Source organism: Lissotriton vulgaris, chromosome 7, assembly GCF_964263255.1.
Source record: "Lissotriton vulgaris chromosome 7, aLisVul1.2, whole genome shotgun sequence".
NCBI lineage: Eukaryota > Metazoa > Chordata > Amphibia > Caudata > Salamandridae > Lissotriton > Lissotriton vulgaris.
Window position 1 is genome coordinate 1,512,188,584 of NC_141695.1, and position 23,562 is coordinate 1,512,212,145.

At 46.9% G+C, this 23,562-nt stretch overlaps 1 protein-coding gene across 1 annotated transcript in view; it reads right to left on the reverse strand.

The window, feature by feature from the left end:
* Nucleotides 1–882: 882 nt before the first annotated feature.
* The window catches only part of TUFM (Tu translation elongation factor, mitochondrial), a 136,301-nt gene continuing 113,621 nt past the window's right edge, over nucleotides 883–23,562 (reverse strand). Inside the window, exons 8-11 of the mRNA XM_086932375.1 lie at nucleotides 12,785–12,889; nucleotides 12,134–12,285; nucleotides 9,940–10,059; nucleotides 883–1,565 (exon numbers count right to left, since the gene is read on the reverse strand). Coding sequence (XP_086788501.1) covers nucleotides 1,395–1,565; nucleotides 9,940–10,059; nucleotides 12,134–12,285; nucleotides 12,785–12,889 — 548 coding nt within the window. The 3' untranslated portion in view covers nucleotides 883–1,394. The remainder of the gene's footprint in view (nucleotides 1,566–9,939; nucleotides 10,060–12,133; nucleotides 12,286–12,784; nucleotides 12,890–23,562) is intronic.

The window sequence follows — 23,562 nt, forward strand, 5'->3', positions numbered from 1 at the left end:
CTTGGTCGCCTAAAGTGACTCCAAGTAATCGAATTCCAACTAGTTCAAACTTTTTAGTGAACCTTTTTTTAAATGTCAAAATCATTGAATTTGACACGGTTTGATTGCAGTTGAGTGAAATAACTTGATATACTATACCTTGTAATTTTCTTTAACTCCGGAACCCTCCGTCAGATCTTTTTAGTTGTGGAGTCTTAAAGTACAGTCTGTTTTTATAAATTGGAATCCGATTTCTTTGGTGTCTTGTTGATTACTTCTTCAATTGTTTTGGTGTGGTTTAAATGCGTTACACTTGTTCCTTTGTGTTAGACTTGATGCTTACAGCCGCAGCTGCTCGGGGTGAGATGAAGGTTTGACAAACTAAACCTAAGGGTTCTAAAAGTGTTGATAAGTGTATTACATGATGAGGTCACACAACCACACCACACATCCGATTTCCCCACACTACCTAAGGATGTTGCATCTCGGTTCTTTTTGATTGTACAATGCATGGTTTTTGTCTGTGAAATTTTAAAAGGACATATATGGTATCTTATCCCTGAAATGATTGCATAACAATTTTATGTTTTATGAATGTATTCATCGCATGTTTTACTGGTTGATATTTATCCGAAATAAAGTATTTGAATACATTATGAATATTAAGTATGCATTCCACTGTATGGTAATAGAACAGTCCTACAAAAATACATTTTAATGTTTTTTTTGTGTTTATATTATTGATTTTGTATGTAGCCGTGTAGCAGTGTATAACCGAGATAGTTTTCTTGCTAAGCAAATAAAGAAAAATAGAAAAATAAAAAAACATATTTACAAAGCCATTTTAGGCACACTATTTCCAATAAAGACAGTCTAGGCAAACAGACTATAACAGTAGCCTGGTCATGATTTTTCTTATTTATTATATTATATACAAAATAGTTTAGGGCCCAATCGTATTGAGCTTTCTGACAGATAAGTCTTCATTAGGGATGTCTCCTGAAGGTGGATGTTCTAATCTCAAGGGCGAGGCAAATTAAGTATGAAGACTTTAGCAAACACTGGTTATTCCAATACAAACCACCAGTGTTGAACATGTCAAATCCAATCTTTGAGAAGTTTAACAAAGTCAACGCTTCTTGGGAGCAGTGAAGAGCAGAGGATTGAACAAGGGATTCATACAGAGAAAAACTGGCATTCTGCAGTTGTGGGGTAATGAGCGGAAACAACTTTCTGAAAAGGAGGATACGTGAGAAAAGAGACCAGAAGGACCAATACTTAGTCCATGTTTTTAGCAACTGAGTCAGCTGCGCATAGGGCTTCCTTCAGAACATTCAAGGTATATTTGCTCTCTTATCCCTGCCATCTCTCCTCCATCACCCCTCCTTCAACGTAAGTGTTTAAAAAGCAGGCATTCAGCTCCAGATTGCAACATCCTCTGGCTTGGTCTCCAGGACATTAGTGACCAGGCCTGTCCCGATGGTTCGGTTGCCGTCCCGCAGGGTGAATCGCTGGCCCTTCTCCAGGACCATAGGCTGCCGCAGGGTAAGGATCAGAGATGTGTCTTCCCCTGGCATTACCAGCTCCTATATGAGAGAGACAGTAAAGCAAAGCTCAGGCGAAAAGTCAGTAAAGCAAAACTTGAGAGAAGAGGGCAGGTAAGATGTGCAAGAAATAAAAATGGAGGAAGGTTAAGCACATTTGCTGAGTAAGGCAAATCACAAAAAAGACGTCAAGGCATGTGGTAAAAGGGAAAGCATACAATAGTAAACAGGATTGCAAAGCTACACAGGAAACACAAGCAAGCTAATTTGGGGAAAATAAACACTAAAGTAAAGAGCGAGATAACATTTAGGAAAAAGCTATGGTCTGGTCAGTATAGTTGTGTAGGAGTTTCATGCAGATGGGGAGTGCAACGGGGTAGAGGTCAAACATGATCACTCTAGGGGGGGATTATTTCTAATTACTAAGCTCAGGCATTTATTAGCTAGGATTTTAACAATATAAACATGATGTAACAATATTTGTGTGCGTGTCTTCTTCCGCTTAAAGGGACTCATGACAACAGCGTGGTAATAGAATTTGATAGAGGAGACATTGTATACAAGCTATATTGCCAAGTTGAAGCTTGGCATGTTTTCCTGGGTTCTCCGCTAGACCACTCTGTGCAATAATGAGCACATTGCTACATCATTGAGCTTCACTCCATTTACTTTCTGGCTGACTGATTAAAGAGGAAGTAATCAATTCTAAACCAACTTGAAGAGGGGCGTGGGCAACATGGCGGTGGAGTAGCACCGTTTTCTAGGGGCTCCGCTCGCAGAGGCCGAATTAAGGCATCCATCGGCGACATTTGGACCCTAGAAAGGGCTAAGCAGTGTCCCCAGGGTGAGCTGGGCAATGAGTGTTCCGGGGGACACCTGAGCAACTCCAAACACTGTAGGCATCGGTCGCAGAGGCCCGTGGTGCCGAGCGGCGACAGGGGCAGCGAGAGGGCTGTCCCAAGGTGCCTACTGAGTGCATGGACCAACGCCAAAAATCCCAAAGAGCAGGTTTGAGTGGCCTGTGGCAATGGCCTTGTGGAACCACGGCCTAGGGGCGGCCCGGTCCCGGCTAGAGACACTGTGAGCTGGTAGGCTGACTAGACTACAGGCCGCAGCTTGTGGGAGCGGTCCCTGACCCCAAAATGGACTTCAGCTTCTGGACACAGAGCGGGCCTGCCCACGGCTGTCCGCGCTAATAAACAGGGTCTTATGGGCCAGCCGGTCTTAAGCGCCCCGGTCGGGTCTGGAACCTTTCTGATAGACAGGCCGATCAGGTGGAGAACTGAGATCTAAGAGTGGGGTGCCAGCACCTGTATCTGCGGCTGTGGCTGGCCTGCTGACTTATCTGGTGGTGCACAGAGACGAGGGAAGTTAATGGATTTGGAGGCATGGCGGGGTGACCACCTGCCTGCCGCGGCTGGACACGGTCCAGGTGCCCCTGTGGGAGTGAGGGGGGACGAGAGTCGGTTGTCCCCAGGGACTGGGGCCTAGGTGTGGCCCCTTATACACAATTTGAATTAGTGGGCGGCTGGAAGAGCCTCTATCTCTTTACCTGACGCATTGCGTGGGGTGGGCATTGCAGCCCTGGGTCCTGCAAGCTGCAGCCATGGCCACTCAACGCTCCAAGAAAGACACCACGAGTAAGGACCCCTCCATCAAAGATAAGTTCCAGAAAACGGGCGGATAGAAGGCTGGCGGGGTGGGGACGGATCCAGAGGCCTGGCATGCCGCTGAACCAATCACAAAAGAATTCATGGAACAGCTCTTCAGCTCGCTCCGAGAAGACTTTGCAGGCCTGCGCCAAGAGATGGCCTCCGAGGTCAAGCAGCTCCGGGCGGAGCTCAGTGAGGTGGGGGACAGAGTGGATACTCTGGAATGCAATGGCGTCCGCCGAGAGGAGGAACTCACTAAGCAGGGCCGGGAACACATTGACCTTCGTGAGAGGAATGAGGAGCTATACCTCAAGCTGGAAGATATGGAAAACCGCTCGAGGCGCTCTAACATCGGTATCAAGGGCGTGCCACTTCAGGCAGATGGCGGCAAGCTGGAGGATTGGATCCTTAGTCTCTTTCGGCACATGGCTCCGGAGCTGCGGGACAAGGAGGTCACGTTAGATCGCACTCACCGAGCCGGGTGGCCCGCGCCAACCACATATATCCTGACTTGCCTGCATTCCTATCGACAGAAGGAGATTATCATGGCCGCTACTCGCGATCGAACAACGGATGAATTTGAGGGCCCCCAAGTGGGAGTCTTCCAGGATCTCTCGCCCCTCACCCTGCAGCGGCGTAGGAAATTACGGTTGGTCACATCCTTCCTCCGCGAGCAGGGTGTTCGGTACCGATGGGGGCACCAATTCCGCCTATCCTTTGTCTGGCAGAATGAAACGCATGAAGTGTGGAATCTACAGGAAGCGAAGGCCGTGCTGGGTAGCGCCTGGACAATGGCGGAGGACTCAGATGCGCTGGAGGAAGGTCCAGCACCCGGGAAGCCGCCAAGAACGGGTAGAAGACGTGGCCCTAGGAGGGGTGCCCAGACGAAACCGTCGGAGGAGCAGGGCCAACAAGAAAGGGAGGTCTTGCTGCGACAGCTACAACGCCGGGAGAGCTCTGCAGACGGCAACCATTGAAGGATCCTGGGGGTCGGAATGCTGCGACCTGCAGTCTGAACAAATAGTCTGAACCCAGTAGGTTGAGATATCGGTCTTGGTGGGGGAGCCCCATCATCTGAGCGGTGATGAACTATCGTCGGACACATGGACCCTTGCAAGTCAGTGCGATCTTTTCTTGTTGGAAGAAGACACTGATGTCTTCCTTTGTTCTTCTCTTTCTTTTTCAGATCTCTTTCTTCTCCCTCTTCTTTTGCCTTCTCTCCCAGCCCATGAGAGACCGGGATCCGGTGGCAAGGGGTAGGTGCCAAAGCAGGCTACACAGCCGTTAACAACTACATGTTGGATGACAGAACCCGATGTGAAACCCGCCAGATACTGTTGTTGTCTGTATACTAAACCTATTCGGTAGATGCAGCTCAACACAGGTATAATACATGGAACACTTTTCCTGTTAGAGAATCCACTTGTATATATTTAACATTAGATACTGAGTTAGATCACACTGACGTAGACAGTTGCAACCCTAGATAATTCTTTATTTTGAGGTCCTGAATAATCGCCAGTCATTGCACATACGCGAGAAACAGGTTGACCGATCAGAGCACTAACTGAACCGAGACTCGTAATTGGAAGCATAATATTCCAGCGAGTACCGGTTAGTCTTATAACTTTTAATTAGAGCAGGGCACCCCCAGAAGAAACCTAACCCTGGTACTCCAGGCTTTATTTTAAAACTCACATAACACGTCTACGTTTTTCTGGCCCCACATCCGCACTTCACCTGACTGCAGTTGGATAGAAGATCTCCGCCAAAGAGCCCCTCTTTGAGGTGACGCCTGTTGGGTATTGCACCTCCGATCAAACGAGGAGCAGCCCAGATGATGAAGCATGACACCTGAAAGGGAGTGTGAGGGCATTACATCCAACAAAATGGATGCCCAACTGTAGGACTCCACGAGACCCTACAACATCCTAGACAATACAGGGACATGTACATTCCTTAGTTTGAGGAACCGCCCAGCTTTCTTTGTTTTCTCTCATACTTTAGGGCACCCGCTGAGGCTGGACCTACCACTCACTAGGAGTGGCTATCGCCCTTGTAGAAAAGACCTCTCCCTCTTATTGTACAATATAGACCTGCTATCAACTCCCGGACAGGTAGGGTGAATCATCGACTCTGGTAGCTGGGGCAGCAGGGGTGGGGGGTACGGGGAGGATGAGGCCGACGAGGCGACCTTAGGGAGGAGCATGAGCCTGCTGTGCATATAGGGGATGCGCTGCTTATGTGTTGTATCTGCTTTTCCACCTCGGGGGCACTCTGGACACTTGGTGTCCCCGAGGGGGAATGCCCTGGGCCTACCTCCTCACACACACATTGGATCTGCGTTGTCTGGCTAGAGGGTTACTACGGGAGCTGCATCAGGAGGGGGGGGGGGCGGGCTGGTATGGAGGCCCATTGGTGAGGCGCGGGAGGGGGGCACATGTATATCCGATTCTCCTTACATTCCCACATGACACGATTTTAAGTTGCAATTATGAGCTTCAATGTGCGGGGTCTTAACTCGCCAGTAAAGAGCTGCACGCTTCTTACCTTGTTGTGGGGTGCTAAGTGCGATATCTGCCTCATACAGGAGACCCACTTCATGCGGGCCGACTGGAAGCGGCTTAGGTCCAAATGGTTCGATAGACAATATTTTTCATCGGGCCGGGTAAGAAGGCTGGCGTGGCGATCCTTTTGGTTACGCACTTTCAGGGGACGGAGGTGGGAACCCACATGGAGGTCGCTGGGCACCTTCTGGCCTTGAGGGTACTGCTGGGGGAACGAGTGCACACATTAGCCTTGGTTTATAGCCCTAACGAGCAACAGGAGGCCTTCTTACGGGACACAATAAGTTCAATTTTGGAGTCTCCCGATGAGGACCTCATAATCGGTGGTAATTTTAACTTGGTCCCTGCTGCGAAGCTGGATAGGTCGACGCTTAGGGTGGTACACACAGGCTCGATCTCCAACTGTATGCTTCAGAAACTGGGGAGGCAGGTCTCGCGGACGCTCGGCGCTACCGCTTTCCAACAGCAAGGGAATACACCCTTTTCTCTGTGGCCCATCAAACGTACGCCTGCATTGATCTATTTTGGACGTCACCTAGGGTCACAGCGTCCATGGAGGATGTCTATTGGGGTGGCGGCGCTCTCGGATCACTCCCTGTCATATTGACGTTACTTCTTCCGGGCGGCGCACCGGGGCAGAGCGCTTAAACCATAACTTGCTCACATATGATGCTAATATCACTGAACTGCGGCGCGCTATCAAATCCTATTTGGAAGTGAATGACGTAGGCTCGGTGGGGGTTGACATGCATTGGGACGTCCTGAAGGCTGTCCTTCGCGGACTCTGTATTGCCATGGTGGCGGGCCTGAATAAGGACCATAAGGCAAAGGGGGGGAAGTGGAGGATCAAATTAGAGAACTGGAGGGGGTGCATCGCCGCACAGGGGCGGTCCAAACACGGCAACTACTGCAGGCCTGGAAGCAACTATGGTCGTTACACTTCAATTGCGCTGAATATGCCTTGCTCCGCAATATGCAGCCCGATTACAAGGGAGGTAACAAGGCAGGGAGACTGTTGTTGCACGCTCTACGGGCTGAGACGTCGGGTCGCTGAACTCACGACTGAGCGGGGTGCGACCTTGCACACGGATGGGGACATAGCGTCCAAATTTTAGTCCTTCTACAAGGCTCTTTACACAGCCGAGAGCCTGGACCCTACTGCGGCCAAGGAGTGTACGCAAGTGGCGCCACGGACCCTGCTTCTGGGCTCCGTTGCGAACAGGCTGGATTCGGACATTTGTCCGGATGAGGTTCTTCGGGCCATCCAGGGCCTTTCGGTTGGTAAGGCCCCAGGCGAAGACGGCTTCCCAGTCAACTTTTATAAGATCTTTGCTTTAGACCTTGCTCTTCTCTTGACGCGCCTGTTCAACAACTTTAGCACGTCTGGGAAACTTGCCCCATCGATGTCCATGGCAGAGGTAGTGGTCATTCCTAAACCAGGAAAGGACCCTAGATAGTGTGCCTCCTACCGCCCTATATCTCTGCTTAACGGGGACCGAAGATCTTTACCAGTATTTTGGAACCACGCTTGGCCCCCCACATGGAAGGCCTGGTGGACCCAGACCAATCGGGTTTTATCCCAGACCGCAATTGCAGTGACAGGACTCGACGATTATGTCACTTACTGGACAAGACACAATGAACCCAGACCCCAGCGATTCTCCTCTTGGTGGATGCCAAAAAGGCATTCAACCAGGTCCTTTGGCCCTATCTGCAACAGGTTCTCTGCTGTTTTGGGTTCGGGGGCGATTTCGGAAATGGGTAAGTTGCATGTATAACGGTCCACAGGCCCGCAATCGGGTAAATGGGGTGGTCTCTCGTCCCTTTCAGACTGGATGCGACATGAGGCAGGGGTGTCCCCTTTCTGCCCTCCTCTTCGCACTCTATATGGAGCTGTTCGCCGAAAGGGTCCGCCAAATCCCGGCGATCACTGGGATCCGGATGGGAGATAGGGAGCACAGGCTCTTGTTGTACGCGGATGTGTGCTCTTTTTCCTAACCCACCCACTGCTGTCTCTCCTCCCTCTGCTGGTGGAGGTCGAGGCCTTTAGTGCGGAGTCAGGCTTTAAAATCCACTTGAAAAAGACTCAAGCTTTGAGCCTCACGCTGCCAGCAGCGGATCAACACCAACTATCGTTGCACTTCCCATTCTCATGGGCTGCTAGCAACATTATTTACCTGGGGCTCCGGGTTTTTTCAACCACTGCGAAGACTGCCCAGGTGAACTATTCGGAGGCATTGGCCAAGGTCCGCCACAAACTGAACAGTTGGAAGAAACATGCCCTTTCATGGCTGGGCAAGATAGCTGCCGTCAAAATGACGATTCTGCCCAGTCTGCTCTACATTATGCAGGCACTCCCCCTATGTCCACCATCTACGACGCTGCCTCAAATGTAGCAACTCATCAATAGCTTCTTTTGGAGAGGGGGGGGGGGGGGGGGGGGGGGGGAGAAGCTGCGCATTTTTTGTCACATCACATATTTTAGGCAGGACGAAGGAGGCCTCGGTGTCACACATCTCGGGCGCTACTATGGGTGGATGATAGAACGGTACCAACTAGAGTCCGAAAAACATTGGTGCTTCATGGACAGAGCAGGATCCACATTTCTAAGGTCCCCTGGCTCCCTCTGCATCACTGCCCACTGAGCAAGTACATCTCCCCGGTCCCACGCACTATTTGAAATGACAAGAAGCAACTGTAAGCGTATCGGCAACCTTTTTGATGAACAGGGAATCCTGGATTTTCCCTGGTTGGTGGCCCACTATGGGATCCCCAAGGACCCGTACTGCAGTATTCGGCACTGCGCCTCTGGGTCACACAACCCCAGGTCTGTCTGCATGCAGGTCGGCTCCTCACAAAATATGAGCTCTGGTACATTACCTGCACCTCAAACAAACTCCTCCGATCAGATATCTATGGTTTTCACAACAAGGCTAAGATTCAGGCTAAATCCGCAGCGCAGGTGGGTATCTGAGTTGGGTCGGGAGATCACACCCAAAGATTGCGCGGACATTATTCACTGGGCCCGGGCATCATCTTGCAGTACATCGGGGAAGGAAATGCTCCTGCAAATTGTGCACTATTGGTATTACATCCCGGCGCGGGTCGCCAAGGAAAAGCCTCGCAGCAGCGACCTCTGCTAGCGCCAATGCGGGCAAGCGGGAAATCTGTCCCACATTCTCTGGCACTGCCCTAAGATAAAGGCATTCTGGGAAACTATTCTGCCCTTAATTGATCACATATACCAGACAGAACTCCCTAGCTTCCCTAGTTACATACTGCTGGGTCTACCCAACCCTCTCACATACCCTCTTTGGTCCTGTAGGGGCAGGGCGATCACTCTAGCCTTGGGGCGGCCAAGCAAAATGGGGCACGACCGACATCCAGACTAAATTAGATTGGTTGCACAGACTGTGGGAGGTGGTGGGGATGGAAGGATCAGTACGGGGATTAATCGCACATTGCCTAAATTCAACAAGACTTGGAGGTCCACTGTGGCATACTTATCCTTCGAGTTCATTGAGCTTACAAGCCCCTGATATTTAAAGGTCTTGCGATTCCCCACAACTCCCCTAACGGCCACGCCACTCCACCTGAAGGAAACACAGCCCATGATCCCTACCAAGTCCTATCTCGAGTTGTGGGTGGCTACCTGTCATCTCGCTCTCCTGCATCTCTTGGGTTCCTCTTCACTTTCTTCTAATCTCTCTTTATCTCTTTCTCGCTCTCCTTAATAAAGTTTGATATTGACTGCGATGTTCCCCGCCGGCCAGTGGTTGTAGGTGGGTGTAATGTTCTATCTTGCCGGATATTCAATAAAAACGACTCAAACCATAAACCAACTTGAATGATGGCCCATTTTACCTCTTGCTGGATGAGAGCAAGAAAGCTTCAAAAACAGCATACAGTTATTAAAAACAAGTTAATTTAAACACTACGACTATTATTATTTAAAAAGCTACTCATCCTGCCAAGCATGCCGAAACAGCTTGTTTCTTTGGACAGATTCCCTGGCTGACCCCGCACAGACAGGGCATAGTGTGAGAATCCATGAGATCACTTGGCCCTGCCCGTAGAACATTGTCACAACAAAACCTGCTATTTACAAATGGAAGACGTGACAAGGAACACCACAGAAAAAACTCCCAACAAGTATGGCTACCTCTGGGTTAACACCGTCTAATGTGGCAGGGTTACCTTGTTTGAGGGCAATATGACCCTACAGGCCATGTCCCATGTCAGCGAGAACATCACAGGCATAAAGTTGGTGACGAAGGGTTTGTGTCGTCCGCCCTCCTCCTTACTGAGAATATAAACCTGCAGGAGTAAGATAGGTGGGGAATCAGAAAACAGAGCAGTGAAATAAAGAGTAGGCTATGTATTTTCCCCCTACTAGATAAGAATATCTAGGAAAATGACGTATCCCAAAATCTTTCTTGCCTTCCATATTAAAAAATACAATTGAATAGGCAGTCTATACCTCCTAATGCTGCCCTAAAACATTGCAAGTAAATCTCCCAAAAATAAAACTTCTCATTAGTTCTAAAAAAAGAATTCTTTAAAAAAAACAAAAAAAAACACATTTCCCTGCTGTTGTATAGTTTCTAAAAATATATAGGAGCATAGTGACAAGACTGGTTCCGGGCCCCCCGTAGGATATGTCAGCCTTTAGACTAGATAGCGCTCAGTACCACCATAAGCCCCCTAACCTTACCAAGGAGCGAATAGTTTCTGGCAACCATCGAACATGACAACCCTTGACCCTTCAGGGATCATGGAAACAGTACAGTACTTTTTGCTCAGTCAATCATGCTCACTTAGTATCAGAGTAAAAAGTTGGGGACGCTTTTCAATAAGCATTTACTAAACCAGTGTCATTCTAGTATAAAACATATGTGCAGCAACAATCGGTAGACAGAAGCAAACGTAAGAGATTACAAGCACTAAAACAGTAGATACATTTCTACCATGGTGCTACAGCAATGAACATATGCAGGCATATCTAAAAACAGTAATCTCTGCATACTCCTACGATGCGGACCCTACCTAAGAGTACCTAGCTTGTATGTGGGTGTGAAGCCAAGAATCCCCTAGGAAAGAGCCAACCCCATTACTTGATGGGAGAGAATAAAGGACCCCGTCTTGGTCACGAGTTGGACACAACTCAAGGGATGTCAGACCATTGCATATTGAAGCTTCAGCATGTTGGGACCTCAGTGTCAGCGTAGAAGTGTCCCCTCTAGCTACCTAGTAAAGGTGCAGTTCTTTTACATCAAAGGGGTAGCCTTGGGGGTTCTACCTAAATTGATATGTTTATTATGTAAATTAACTTGAAACAATAAGTGTAACCATGCAAAGTAGCCCCGTCTCCCAAGGATGAAGATAGCAATGACTTTTGTACAGAGAATGTTAATCCTGTTATATACGTCATGTGCAGGGGATTGAGATATGATGCTAAGAATCCTCATGCATAATAAAGGAGGCTAGTTTCAAGGAACCCAATCGACATTTATTCAGCACATAACTGGGTAAAAGGTTATTGCTAGAACCGTTATGTAGAGCAAGGTAGGACAAATGTAGGTAAAAGGTTGCTTTGCTATTTATGCCTAGGTTAGGAGAAATAACACTACATGTGTGTTTCCAAAATGTATTGAATTAATTGCAAAGGGATATAGGTTAAGGGTGTAAAGAAGAGGGGTTAAGTATACAAAGTTAGGTTTAAGGATATAGGGTTATTAAAGTTTTGAGATTATAGGGGCTAGAAGTTAAGGGTCAGGTGTTTAGAGTTTAAGGGATAGGGTGTAATGGTATAGATTTAAAGGTTACGGGTATAGGGCTAATAGTGGAGGTAAGGGATTAAAGGGATATGATTATGACTAAAGGGATAGGGTTACCGAGTGGTGCAGGTGAAGGGCATCTTGTAAGAGGTTTGGTTTTAATGGTACCGGATTAACTCCTTCAATTATATATGCATGGTATCATGGTAGGATATATTTAATTTACAGTATGCTGATGAGTGCTACAGTTATTTTAACTTGTTTTTTATCAGGGACAAATGCAATGTTTTTCACAGGGTCTCTGCATTTAACTCATTTGAATGGAAAACAAAGTGATTCTATTTCTCAATATAAAACAATTAACTAGGTACTGCCTACCTACCCGTCAGATAATTACTGAATCGCATGCAAATTCCAGGATATTTATCCTGGTTATAACAGCACTTGACAGAGGTTATTTCTGACAACACGTCCAATCGCATAGTTCTAGAATGTGGTCTCTATCCTGAGATTCTTCTCCCGTTAGACAATTTGTGAATGAGGAGGATACTCTATGACTCTGTAAAATCCACATGAATCATCACATCCTCTGTGTTTCCTCAAATCACACTTACCTGTGCCTCAACTTTCTGATGGGGTTTTATGGAACCCGGCTTGCACATCACCATCCCCCTCCGAACATCTTCTCTCTTCAGCCCTCGCACAAGGGCACCAAGGTTATCGCCTGCCTCCGATCGGTCCAAGCTTTGATGAAACATTTCAATACCTGCAAAGTAGTAATGAAATGAGGTGCACAAAGGCTCCCCAAAAATCCATAAATATTTAACCATCTATAAAATGTGAGGAAAAGTGTGTACAGAAATAATAAGGTCAAGATGGACAGAAGCCGAGAAGAGGATACCAAACTGATACCAATAACCCCTATTATCAACCAGATGAAGGTATATCTTCATTAGGCACAAACCTACAGCATTTTTCTGAACCAGAGGTATTAATCGACCACAAAAGGAAGGTTCCAAGACATTACTGGGAAGTCTATCAACAGAATGAGATTATGCCCTCCTGCATGTATGCAGCTGAAACAAAATCTCAACAGTGATAAAACCAAAGACCATGGTCTGCACAGCAAGTTACGATGTATAGTGGTTGGTGATAGTTGGTAGACGTGCTAGGCATAGGACCACTTATCCAAGAGAGGGCACAATAAAAGCAGTCTGTGTTTCAAATGCAACCATTTAGAAGTAGGCACATAGTCGGAATCTGACCTGTTACAACAGAGCGAATGTGTTTATTATGTCCAATAAATTCACATTCATCTCCTTTCTTCACTGTTCCTCTCTCCATTGTTCCAGTCACCACTGTTCCACGACCTGCCAGACACAAATGGACTAAATTACAGAAGCAATATAAAATGGGCAACATTTATTTCCAACATGGAGGATTCATTAAGCAAAAAAGTTGAGATTCCAATCCTCACGTCATCCTTCAATTGATGTCCACATTCCTCATCATTCAAACTAAACAAATGCCACTACACTAATAACTCTCATGCCTCACCTTGATGTCCTGATATTAGATTGGAGTAAATATGTATAAATTGCGCTCTGACGTGGGAAAAGATGGTGGGGCGTCAAAATAAACAGATTAATATAAAGAAATATTCACACAATGCTTCAATTGAAGAGAAACCTCTAACAGTTTCTTGGTCCAAAAACGTTTGAATTACACATCTAAAACCCCTTTTCAGCACGGCAAGTCATATGGCAGAGTTAAGCTCAGAAAATGACTCAATAGTAACTGCTCTCAGGGATAGATTAAGGAGTTCCTCTACTTAAACATAGAAGAAAAGCAACCTAAAACCTCTCCTCAGAAAAAAGGAGAACTCATACATCCAAATGGCGTACTTCAATAAGTAGGTCTGATCAATACAAAAACTGCAAATGAACAGGTAGATTTTAACCAGACAGTAAATACAGATTTTAGTTTGGGATGTTTACATGAATAAGAGTAAAATTTGTAACGGTGCAGAACTGCCATGAAGCTAATAATGTTACATTTTGTATTCCAGATGTATTCCAGATGTAGAATAACATCATCTAGCAACATCTAGTAGGATTGCAAAGTATATTGGTAAAGACTTTGTTTACTGTCAAGACCCCTGAATATTTTCATACAACACTTTATCACTATGCATTTTCTTTACAATGGCTAGGTTAGAGTAGGTCGGTAATATTCGGAGTGTGGTTACACGAGAGGCTGTATGCAGTCTTCTACTGTGCCCGTAAGGCTCCCTGGGAAGCCTGATAGACTCGAGGAATAGCGACAGTTTCATAAGGGACAGTTAGATAACTGGTGCAGACTAGAGAAATACACATACACAGCGAGCGCCCCGTCAGACTTCATGCTGAAGCAGAGAGTAATGCTAGCCTGATTGATCAGCCAAAATGATTTACGGATCCCTGTATTGGAGCTCCGAGATGACAAGGGGGTTTTGGTCGGCACACAGTTGGCCATTAGTGAGGTATTCAGGTCCCATCTATGTTGGACATACGAGGAACAGGTAGTTAGGCTGAGCGACCGGTACACTGACTTTCTTGCCAAGAACGCTCTCACACACAGTGCCTCATGGACACGCCTATAACTCGCGAGGAGATTCTTGTAGCAATTACAAGCCTGAGAACAGCAAAAACGCCAGGGGAGGGTGGAGGGATTTGGAAGTAGGAGTGGGTCGATGTCCTCCCTGCAGAGCACAGTGGTGGACAGATTACTCAAGGTTTTCCACGAGGACCTCCAGAAGGGGCAGATGCTGGACACCATGTGTGAATCATTGATTGTGCAGGTGCAGAAACCAGGATGGACACAACTAAGGCCTCCTCGTATAGGCCACTCTCACTTTTAAACGTGGATGTTGAAATCCTCAGTGGCATATTGGCGGCATGTTTGTTGCCCCGCATAACAGCTTTAACTCGCACTGACCAAAGTGTATTTATCCCACAAAGAAGTACGCTTTACAATTTGAGACGACTGTTGCACGTCTTTCATGCACCACAGCTAAGAGGTGATGCTTATTGCCTGGCATTCTGGGACATCGACTCAGTGGTCTGGGGCTACCTTTGGAAAGTACTGGAGATGGTGGCCTAAGTATATAAACCGGGTCAAACTACTCTATACTAGCGTGTGGGGGTTTTGAGCAGATTTCAACTGCACAGTGGCACTCGGCAGGGGTGTACTCTACCACCCCTCCTATTCGCATTGGCTGTGGAGCCAATGGCGGAGGTGCTGTGCCGTTCCCTGGACCCCAGGGGGATTACAGAGGGTGAGACAAGCACGTGGTTTCATTATACGTTGATGATGTCCTACTTGAGTAGCCCCGAGTATTCCGTACCCATAATCCAGAATGCATTAAAGGAGTTTGGGGAGGTATCAGGACTTCATGTGAACGTAGGAAAGTCTAAACTGTTCCCTCTGGGAGAGCTGGCTGAGATTCTTGCAGAGGTACTTCCAAATGTGGGACTCCCCTGGTAGCCAGACAGCGGGAGATATCTGGTAATCATGATCGCTCACACAGAGCAGAAGTTCCTGGATTTTAACATTGGCAGGGTAGTGGAGGGTTTGTGGTCGTCTGTCAGGTTCTGGAGAGACCTCCCTTTGTCCTTGATGGGCAGGGCTGACATAGTAAAGATGATCATGCTTCCCTAGTGTCTGAATACTGTCAGGACATGCTCCATGAGATCCCAGATGATATTTCATGGAAATAGCCAGATTGTGGATCTGCTTTGGGCGAATAGGAGGAAACTAGTAGGACTGACCATGCTCAAACAAATATGGGGATGGGAAGGTCTTGAGATCCCCAACATGGAACTCCACTACACAGCGGCTTACTTGCAGGCGCTATTCACTGGTTGGATCCTGAGGTAAACTGTGAAAAGGGGATCCTGCGCAACAGCCATGGTGGGGAGACATTGCTTGTTTTGCTAATTTGGGGGTGTGGGAGGGGTTGTCCTATGGGTACACCCAATTTCATTTTCCAGGTGTGTAGGATATGGGAAGGCGGTCACAACAATAATACGCCGACCCCAGTATGCAAGGGAAATGCCAATATAATCTTTGAAGCTGTTCTTGAAGATCGCCGGGACCATATCTATAAAGTAGTGAAGGGATGGGGGCTGCTAAGTAGTTAGTGACTGTAGTAATGTGCTTATTTCCTGGTCCATAGGCCTGACATACAGTGGGTTCATTTGAGTAGCACCATGGTGATAGAACCTGGTGTTCTCAGATTATTGATGAGTTAGTGGAGTTGTACCTGGCATAGCCTGCTGGTTGGATGGGACTATTTTGTACTTGGAATTAACTTACTGCTTCCTCTACTCTGGATCTTCCTTTTATTCATGCTTCTTGATTTTACAGTGACCTATGCCTTGGCAGCCAGTTTATCACACAGGAGGTTTCCACAATGTCCTTTGCGTGGGAAACAGGATGGTACTTGCAATACGCAAAAATATCTGCGACGGGAGGTGTGGCCATGCTTCCCAGTGGAGTCATTGCCCTCCCGTACACCGATTACGCTCCTAGCTCTGGTAGGGGGGCATAGACTGATATAAAATATGTACTGAGCATTACGGGACGACCTCCCGGGAATGATGCCTCATGTGCAAGCAAAATGGGAGAAGGCATTAGAGGAGCCTATGACAGCTCGAGTCTAGGAATTTGGGTTTTTGTTGCAGTACCCACCCCCCTCACCACACACTTTGCCTGGTCCCCAGTACCAGTGATTTCCCCTAAAAATTGTGCAATTGTTCCCCCAATTGGCAACACCTTTAGCACCCTCTGTATGTTCCTAGTAAATGGTACCTAGGGCCTGAGGTACTAAAGAGGGACCCTAAGTTCCACCCTAAGGGGCCCCTCACCAAGCACATGCAAGACTGTCATTGCAGGCTGCGTGTCCTGGTGCAGACAAAAGTGAAAATATGACGTGTCACACATCCCTCTGTGCCATGTCCCCTACGACTGCATGTACTATTGATAAGTCATCCTGAGGCAGGGTGCTGATCCTTACATGTGATCGCACATCTGCATGAACAGATAAACCCCTGTGCTGGTCAGTCATATTACTGCTAGTACATGTGACCAGAGAAGCCATCTCAAGACATGCTGGACACTGGTGAAAACAAGTTCCCCAGCTACATGATGGTTTCACTGAAAGGAGGGTTAAAAGCTCCAGATCTTCACTTATATTCTCTGTGCCCATGCACACTTTGCCCATTATTGTTATCACCCTCCTGAATTTATACCGCACATCGCTATAGAATCAGAGGACGCACATGATATCCAGTTATCCACCCTTATACCAAAAAGGAGAACTGGTATTTCTCACTCCGAGGTCAACTCCTTTTAGAGTATGATTATCGCATGACAGACCATGGGACTACGGGCCCACAAGACTACACATTATGCCCTTGGCCTACCTCTTATACACCATCCAGATATATCAGTTAGGCAAGAACCGACAGCCCAAGCTATGCTGGCTTGTGAACCATGGGCGATATGTTCCGGGAGGGCTCTTTCATTACCCCATTGAATCGCTCCTCTGGTAGACGCCAAACTCCGCTTTGGATTTTGAACTACTTGCGTCTGCTGATGGCTATTAAAAATACTTACTTGTCCTTTCCCTTGGAATTTCCTGCTCTTCAGCCTTTACAGATGTTACTAACCCAACACGCGGGTGCCTCACTACCAAATTGTATGATGTTGCCCATACTGAAAAACTAAGTGATTCGAATAAATCCCTAGATAGATGGAATGTTGTACTAGATACACCCTTATCCACTGAAGACTGAGGTTTCGGCTGCACACTTATTTATCCCCAAATTGTAATTGACTAATTCATTTTAAATTTCTCCAACAAATGTATTACACACGTCAAATTGCACAAATATGGACTGCGAGAGGATGCAAAATATTTACAGGGGGGCATGTGAGGGAAGACTTCTTGCATGGGGCTTGTCCATTGATAAACTACTTTTGGAATGAAGTGACCAATGCTTTAGGGACCATGCTATGGATAATGGTTTCCAGCACCGCCCAACTTTGCCTGGTGGGTCTTGTGAAACCATTAAAACCGCGCAGTCATAGATTTATAGCAGTAGCTTTACAACTTGCCAAGAGAAGAGTAGCTATGACCTGGGGGAACAAGTAAGCTACTAATTACAAAATTGGGTAGATGACAGGATATACTGTAAAGAGCAATTGGAGTTGAATGCAAAGAGATGCCTGTGTCTTCGCGTCCAAAAGATATATGGGAACCTTTTGTCACCTATTTAATGTCTGTGTCTAATACTCTAGAATGCGATGATATATGTTGAATATTGTATTGGATCCCAATAGCGAATGGAAGAAAGGTCATATAGATGTGAATAACTAAATCGGTCATGTCAAACTGCTAAGATGTGTGCTCCATGTTATGATGCAGCACTCGCAATGATATTTCATTTATGTGATATGTATAAAACATTTAAAAGAAATATTTTAAAAATGATGGATTCACTGAAAAAGGGATGTTTGGTATAACACCCATTCCCACAGGATGACCTGCTGATTAGCCTCCTTGGGCCGGAGAGCTTCAAAGAAACTGCCACCTTGGAAATGCGTATCAGGCTCCCCTCACAGAAGAGGAAGCCACCCCCAGTTCAGGCCCCCTTGGCACCTGGACAGGTGGAAAAATTAGCTAGTCAGGTAGGCGTGCCACCTCCAGGCTAGTACCACCCCTAAAGGTGGGCTACTGTGAGGTGGACAGGATTTTTCAGAAGTAACCATCTTTGTGATAGCATACTGAGGAATTCTGGGGCAGGGTTATGTCCACTTCCCACAGGAAGCGGACACGTAGGGGGTGTGGTGACCCCAAGGGTCAGTAGCCCATTGGCTACTACCCTACACTCCCCTAACACTCTTAAATTCAGTAATTAGAGTTCCTGGCACCAGAGAAACAGATCCTGATGACCTAAGGAGAGAGAAAGAGGGCACTGAGGAGCTGCAAAAGCAGAGAAGAGAGAAGAAGCATCTGACCTGGTACCAACCCTGCCGCCTTGTCTGCATCCCTCGTTGAAAACAGCGTCAAAGTAGAGTCATTCTACATCAGTGACTCCAGAAACTTGGGAGGAATGCCTTCCTTCGAAAAAGACTCAAGACTTCCCGTGAACAGTGGACCTGTTCTTAAGAGTCTCCAAAAGAGAAGACTCTGAGGCCTCCAGAACCATCAAAACCAGACTCTTGAAGCAACCACTGCACCCATCACCCGCGGCTGAGTAGAAGCGGGCCAAAGTTGTAAACAAGTTCCTTCAGACCTGTACCCGTCGCCCCTGGGCCTTGGAGAAGAGACCGAAGGTGTCCCCCTCCCCCCACTCCCCAGTCACCAAGCATTGGAAGGCCTGAGCCCACTTGTTGGTGCAGCCCGACTGGCTTCCTAGTCAGAACCTGCAGCCTCTTTTTACAGTGAATGATCCCAACTGAAACGCATTGGGATCCTGACACTGATTTGCACCCGACCACCCTCGTGCTGCTGGTGGTTTACTGTTGGTGCTGCCATGGACCTTGCCCACCACTCACCTTAACTCCTGGAGATTGGTCCTGTAAGTCGATGTGCTATACCTTTTTGCAGAACTTGTTCTTCCTTCCATAGGAAACCATTGCAGAACTCAAAAATTGCACTAAGTGACCACTTTTTAAAGTGAAAAGAATTTATATTTAAAAACGTTCTTAGCTGAACGATTTTTCTCCAATGCCAAATCAGATATAAAGGTACTTCATAGTTTTATAAATTGAAGTGGCTCTCCTTCTCGAGTCGTGTGTGTCATTTATTGATCATTGTGTGCATTTTGCAAATGTCTTGCACTCCTCTGTGCTAAGCTTAAGTCTGCTCAAGCACACTACCCCCTAAGAGAGCACTTTGGAATTGCATAGCAAGCCCTGTTCACTCATAAGGGAATCCCTGTACTCTTTACACAGTATGTCAGATTTTTGATATATCACATTAAGAGCCAGCTTCCTACAGTGGGAGTGCACTAAATGGTAAAGAAGGTTAACCCCAATGCTAGATTTAAAATGATGCAATATAATTATATGCGTCAGACGTACCTCTCACCAAAAACACAGCATACTATATACATTACCCAAACAAATTGCTGTGCCTGCTGCAGGAGTCCCACAGCAGACTTCCCACGGATAGTGTGGCATTGTTATTCTGGTGACATAATAAAATGCAAGGCTAAAGACAGTATTCTGAAAATGTCACCACGCATAAACGGCAACATAGGACAATAATAGATAATACCAGTAATGCATGTTTTTCAGTTTGCTTGAAAAAGGTAAAGATATATTGAAAATGTAAGTGAAATGCTGAACTATAATTTTTGGTAGTATTTAAAATAAAAAGAATGATGAAGAAATTTTAGACAACCCGCAGGTGGCTTTGTTGGAAAATACTAGCTTTTTGTAGAAAGATAAGTTGAAGGAGCTGTTTTGTGCACGGTTTAGCTAATAATGAGCACTGATCGGAATTACAACTTTAAGGTTTTGTTAACCTTCCCTGAATTGAACGTTTAATAAACAAGCATTGGCATAGCCAATAGGTCTCGCCTTTGGGACCTTATAAGTGTTTAGCCATGCAACACTTGTTGCACCAAGGATATTGTGCTGGATAACTAAACACTTATAAGGTCCGAAAGACGAGACCTATTGGCTATGCCAATGCTTGTTTTTGATTGTGTTATATACCAAGGAGCAGGGGCTCTGGACCTCTTATCTAGCTCGGAGTCCCCCCTTTTCCTTCCTTGAGGGAAGCTTTTAATACACAATATGCCTGCAGGAAGTGCGTATATTTATGATGCTCTCACATAAGCATGAAAAGCTAAAATCGTGCCGGTACACAAAAATGAAAACGTTTACCACCCTTGCCTGACACCCAACCAGATTGATTCACTTTCACTTGGAGGTTTAATGAGACCAGGAGAATCTCCATAAAGTGAAAAATTCCTGCCCGCCACTTCAATCTAATGAATCTACGCCAGGGCCGCATGCAAAACCTCTCAGAACACTGCCCTCATGGAGACTCGGGTGTCACGTTGTTCCTTACAGTAGCAGGTTTCCACGTTCGCCATATTGTAACCAGAGTTTGGGTAAAGCTTGGTCCGAACTTTACAGTTATTTTTTATGGGCACTGGCAAAAAGCCTTGACTGCCAAGGGACCAATGTTTTCAAGTGTATTCCATCGGTGTCAGCTTTAACAATGTAGGCAGCTCCGGTCAAGAAAAATAAATGCTTTCAGGTTTGCCTGTCAAAAGTCATGACAAAGCTTTGTGTGAAGTAACTCTTAATTCGCACATTCAGGCGAACATAAAGGCAAGATGGAAGACGGCGGGAAAGTGGAAGGGGCGAGGTTGAGAGGGAAGGAGACTGAATTGAGGGAAGACAGGGCAAGAAATGTGGTCGAGGGAAAGGAGCGACAGGGGAGAGCATTGGAGGGAATGAAAACGAGCGCGTGTTAAAAAAAAGGCGTGCAGGCTGCAGCAGCAGGGACGTCAGAGAGGGAGAGAGGCGGAGGGGTGCACCCGCGAGTGGTGAGTGCGCGCGCGCATGGGAGAGCAGTCTACTCATTTTCAAGCACTGCACTTGTGCTTGTGGCGCGCCCCTGCTAGCTCCCGCAAGGTGGATGCCGCCACAAGCATGAGCGTGTGCTTGAAAATGAGCAGAGCAATGGTTAAAGGCCCTCCTATGCAGCGTAGGCGAGACTTAAAAACAATAGCAACTGGAAAAGCTCTACAGAGCACTTTGGGGTTGTCCTCATCATGACAAAACCTAAGTTCCATGGGCATCCACAGAATATTTTCCATAGTTATTTCACAGGTTGATGTGAAATACAGGTAATTATACCTCTGCATGTTGTGTAATAAAAGAATAGCAACATTCAAAATTAATTATGTTCCCACACATACTTACTGGAAAAAAAAGTATAAAGTGACGTTATAATTGGGTGAATATGGCAGTAATAACATTAATGTTTAAAACAAAAAAGAAAAAACCCACAGAAATTCACCACTTAAAGTAAGCAGAGCTAACTATAACTTGCACCCCCACCACACACTGCTTATGATCTTAGGAGTCTATGCCGCCAGGCCCTGTGACAAATATCTATTTCTGGTAAAACATACACTACTATCGCTTTCATTTTTCATGAAGGATTTAGTATTAGATCTGGTCATCTACACTGTTAGATACACTTATCTAAAAAGTAGAAGTGAATAGACAGAATGTAATTATATGAACTTTAAATTCATGTAAAGATTGCCTTAAAAGTTACAAAATTCCTATCTTTTCTTTTTGGAACCAAAGTTCAAAGGAGGGTGACAGTTGCGAAAGTGCAATAGTCTAATTACTATAAATGAATTATCAGGATTTATAACATCATGCAGCCTTACAAGGGTGATGTCTTTATAAGGCTTTGCCTATGCCGTATTTGTCTTATATAACTAGCAGTGCTACTGTAGCACTTTTAATTATTAAGTTCTCATTTTCAGCATATGTTTCTTTGGATTAAAACTGCATGTATAGATAGAATCAATCAATCGGAGATTTATAAAGCGCGGTACTCACCCGATAGGGTCTCAAGGCTCTGGGGGGGAAAGGGGCGCTGCTACGGCTCAAAGAACCAGGTGTTTCCCGAGGCTGAGGTGGCCCTGGGTCTGTCGTAGGTTGGTGGGGAGGGCGTTCCAGGTCTTTGCTGCCAGGTAGGAGAAAGATCTTCCTCCGGTGGTGGCTCTGCGAATCCGTGGGATGAGGGCGAGGTTGGTGGAGCGGAGCCGGCGGGTGGGGGTGTGGCACGTGAGTCGGCTGTTGAGGTATTCCGGGCCCATGTTTTAGAGTGCTTTGTGTGCGTGGGTGAGCAGTCTGAAAGTGATCCTTTTGCTGATGGGGAGCCAGTGGAGGTTCCTCAGGTGGGTTGAGATGTTGCTGTGGCGGGGAATGTCGAGGATGAGTCGTGCGGAGGCGTTTTGTATGTGCTGGAGACGGTTCTGGAGTTTGCCGGTTGTTCCAGCGTAGAGGGCGTTACCGTACTCCAGTCAGCTGGTGACGAGGGCCTGGGTGACTGTTCTTCTGGTTTCGGTGGGGATCCATCGGAAGATCTTCCAGAGCATGCGTAGGGTGTTGAAGAATGAGGATGAGATGGCGTTGACTTGTATGGTCATCGTGAGCGAGGAGTCCAGGATGAAGACTAGGCTGCGTGCGTGGTCCGTGGGTGTCTGTGCGGTTCCTAGCGCCGAGGGCCACCAAGAGTTGTCCCAGGCCGAGGGGGATTGTCCGAGGATGAGGACCTCTGTCTTGTCCGAGTTGAGTTTGAGACGGCTGTGCTTCATCCAGTCTGCTACCTCTTTCATTCCTTCCTGGAAGTTTGATTTGGCAGTGGCTGTGTCCTTGGTGAGGGAGAGTATCAGCTGGGTATCGTCGGCGTAGGAGATGATGTTGATGTTGTGTTTTCGTGCGATGGTGGCGAGGGGGCTCATGTAGATATTGAAGAGCGTTGGGCTGAGTGAGGAACCTTGGGTCATGCCGCAGATGAGTTCGGTTGTCGAGGAGCAGAAAGGGGGGAGGCGGACTCTCTGGGTTCTGCCGGTGAAGAATGAGGTGATCCATTCCAGGGCCTTCCCCTGGATACCAGTGTTGTTGAGGCGGTGTACTAGAGTGGGGTGGCACACGGTGTCAAAGGCTGCTGAGAGGTCCAGGAGGATGAGGGCTGCTGTTTCTCCGGCGTCCATCATGGTTCTGATGTCGTCTGTGATTGCGATGAGGGCGGTCTCGGTGCTGTGCTTTGCTCGAAATCCGGACTGGAAAGGGTCAAGCGAGTTGTTGTCCTCGAGGAACGCGGTGAGCTGTTTGTTGACGGTCTTCTCGATGACTTTAGCCGGGAAGGGGAGAAGTGAGATTGGCCGGAAGTTCTTGAGTTCCCTGGGGTCTGCGGTGGGTTTTTTCAGGAGGGCGTTGATCGCAGCGCGCT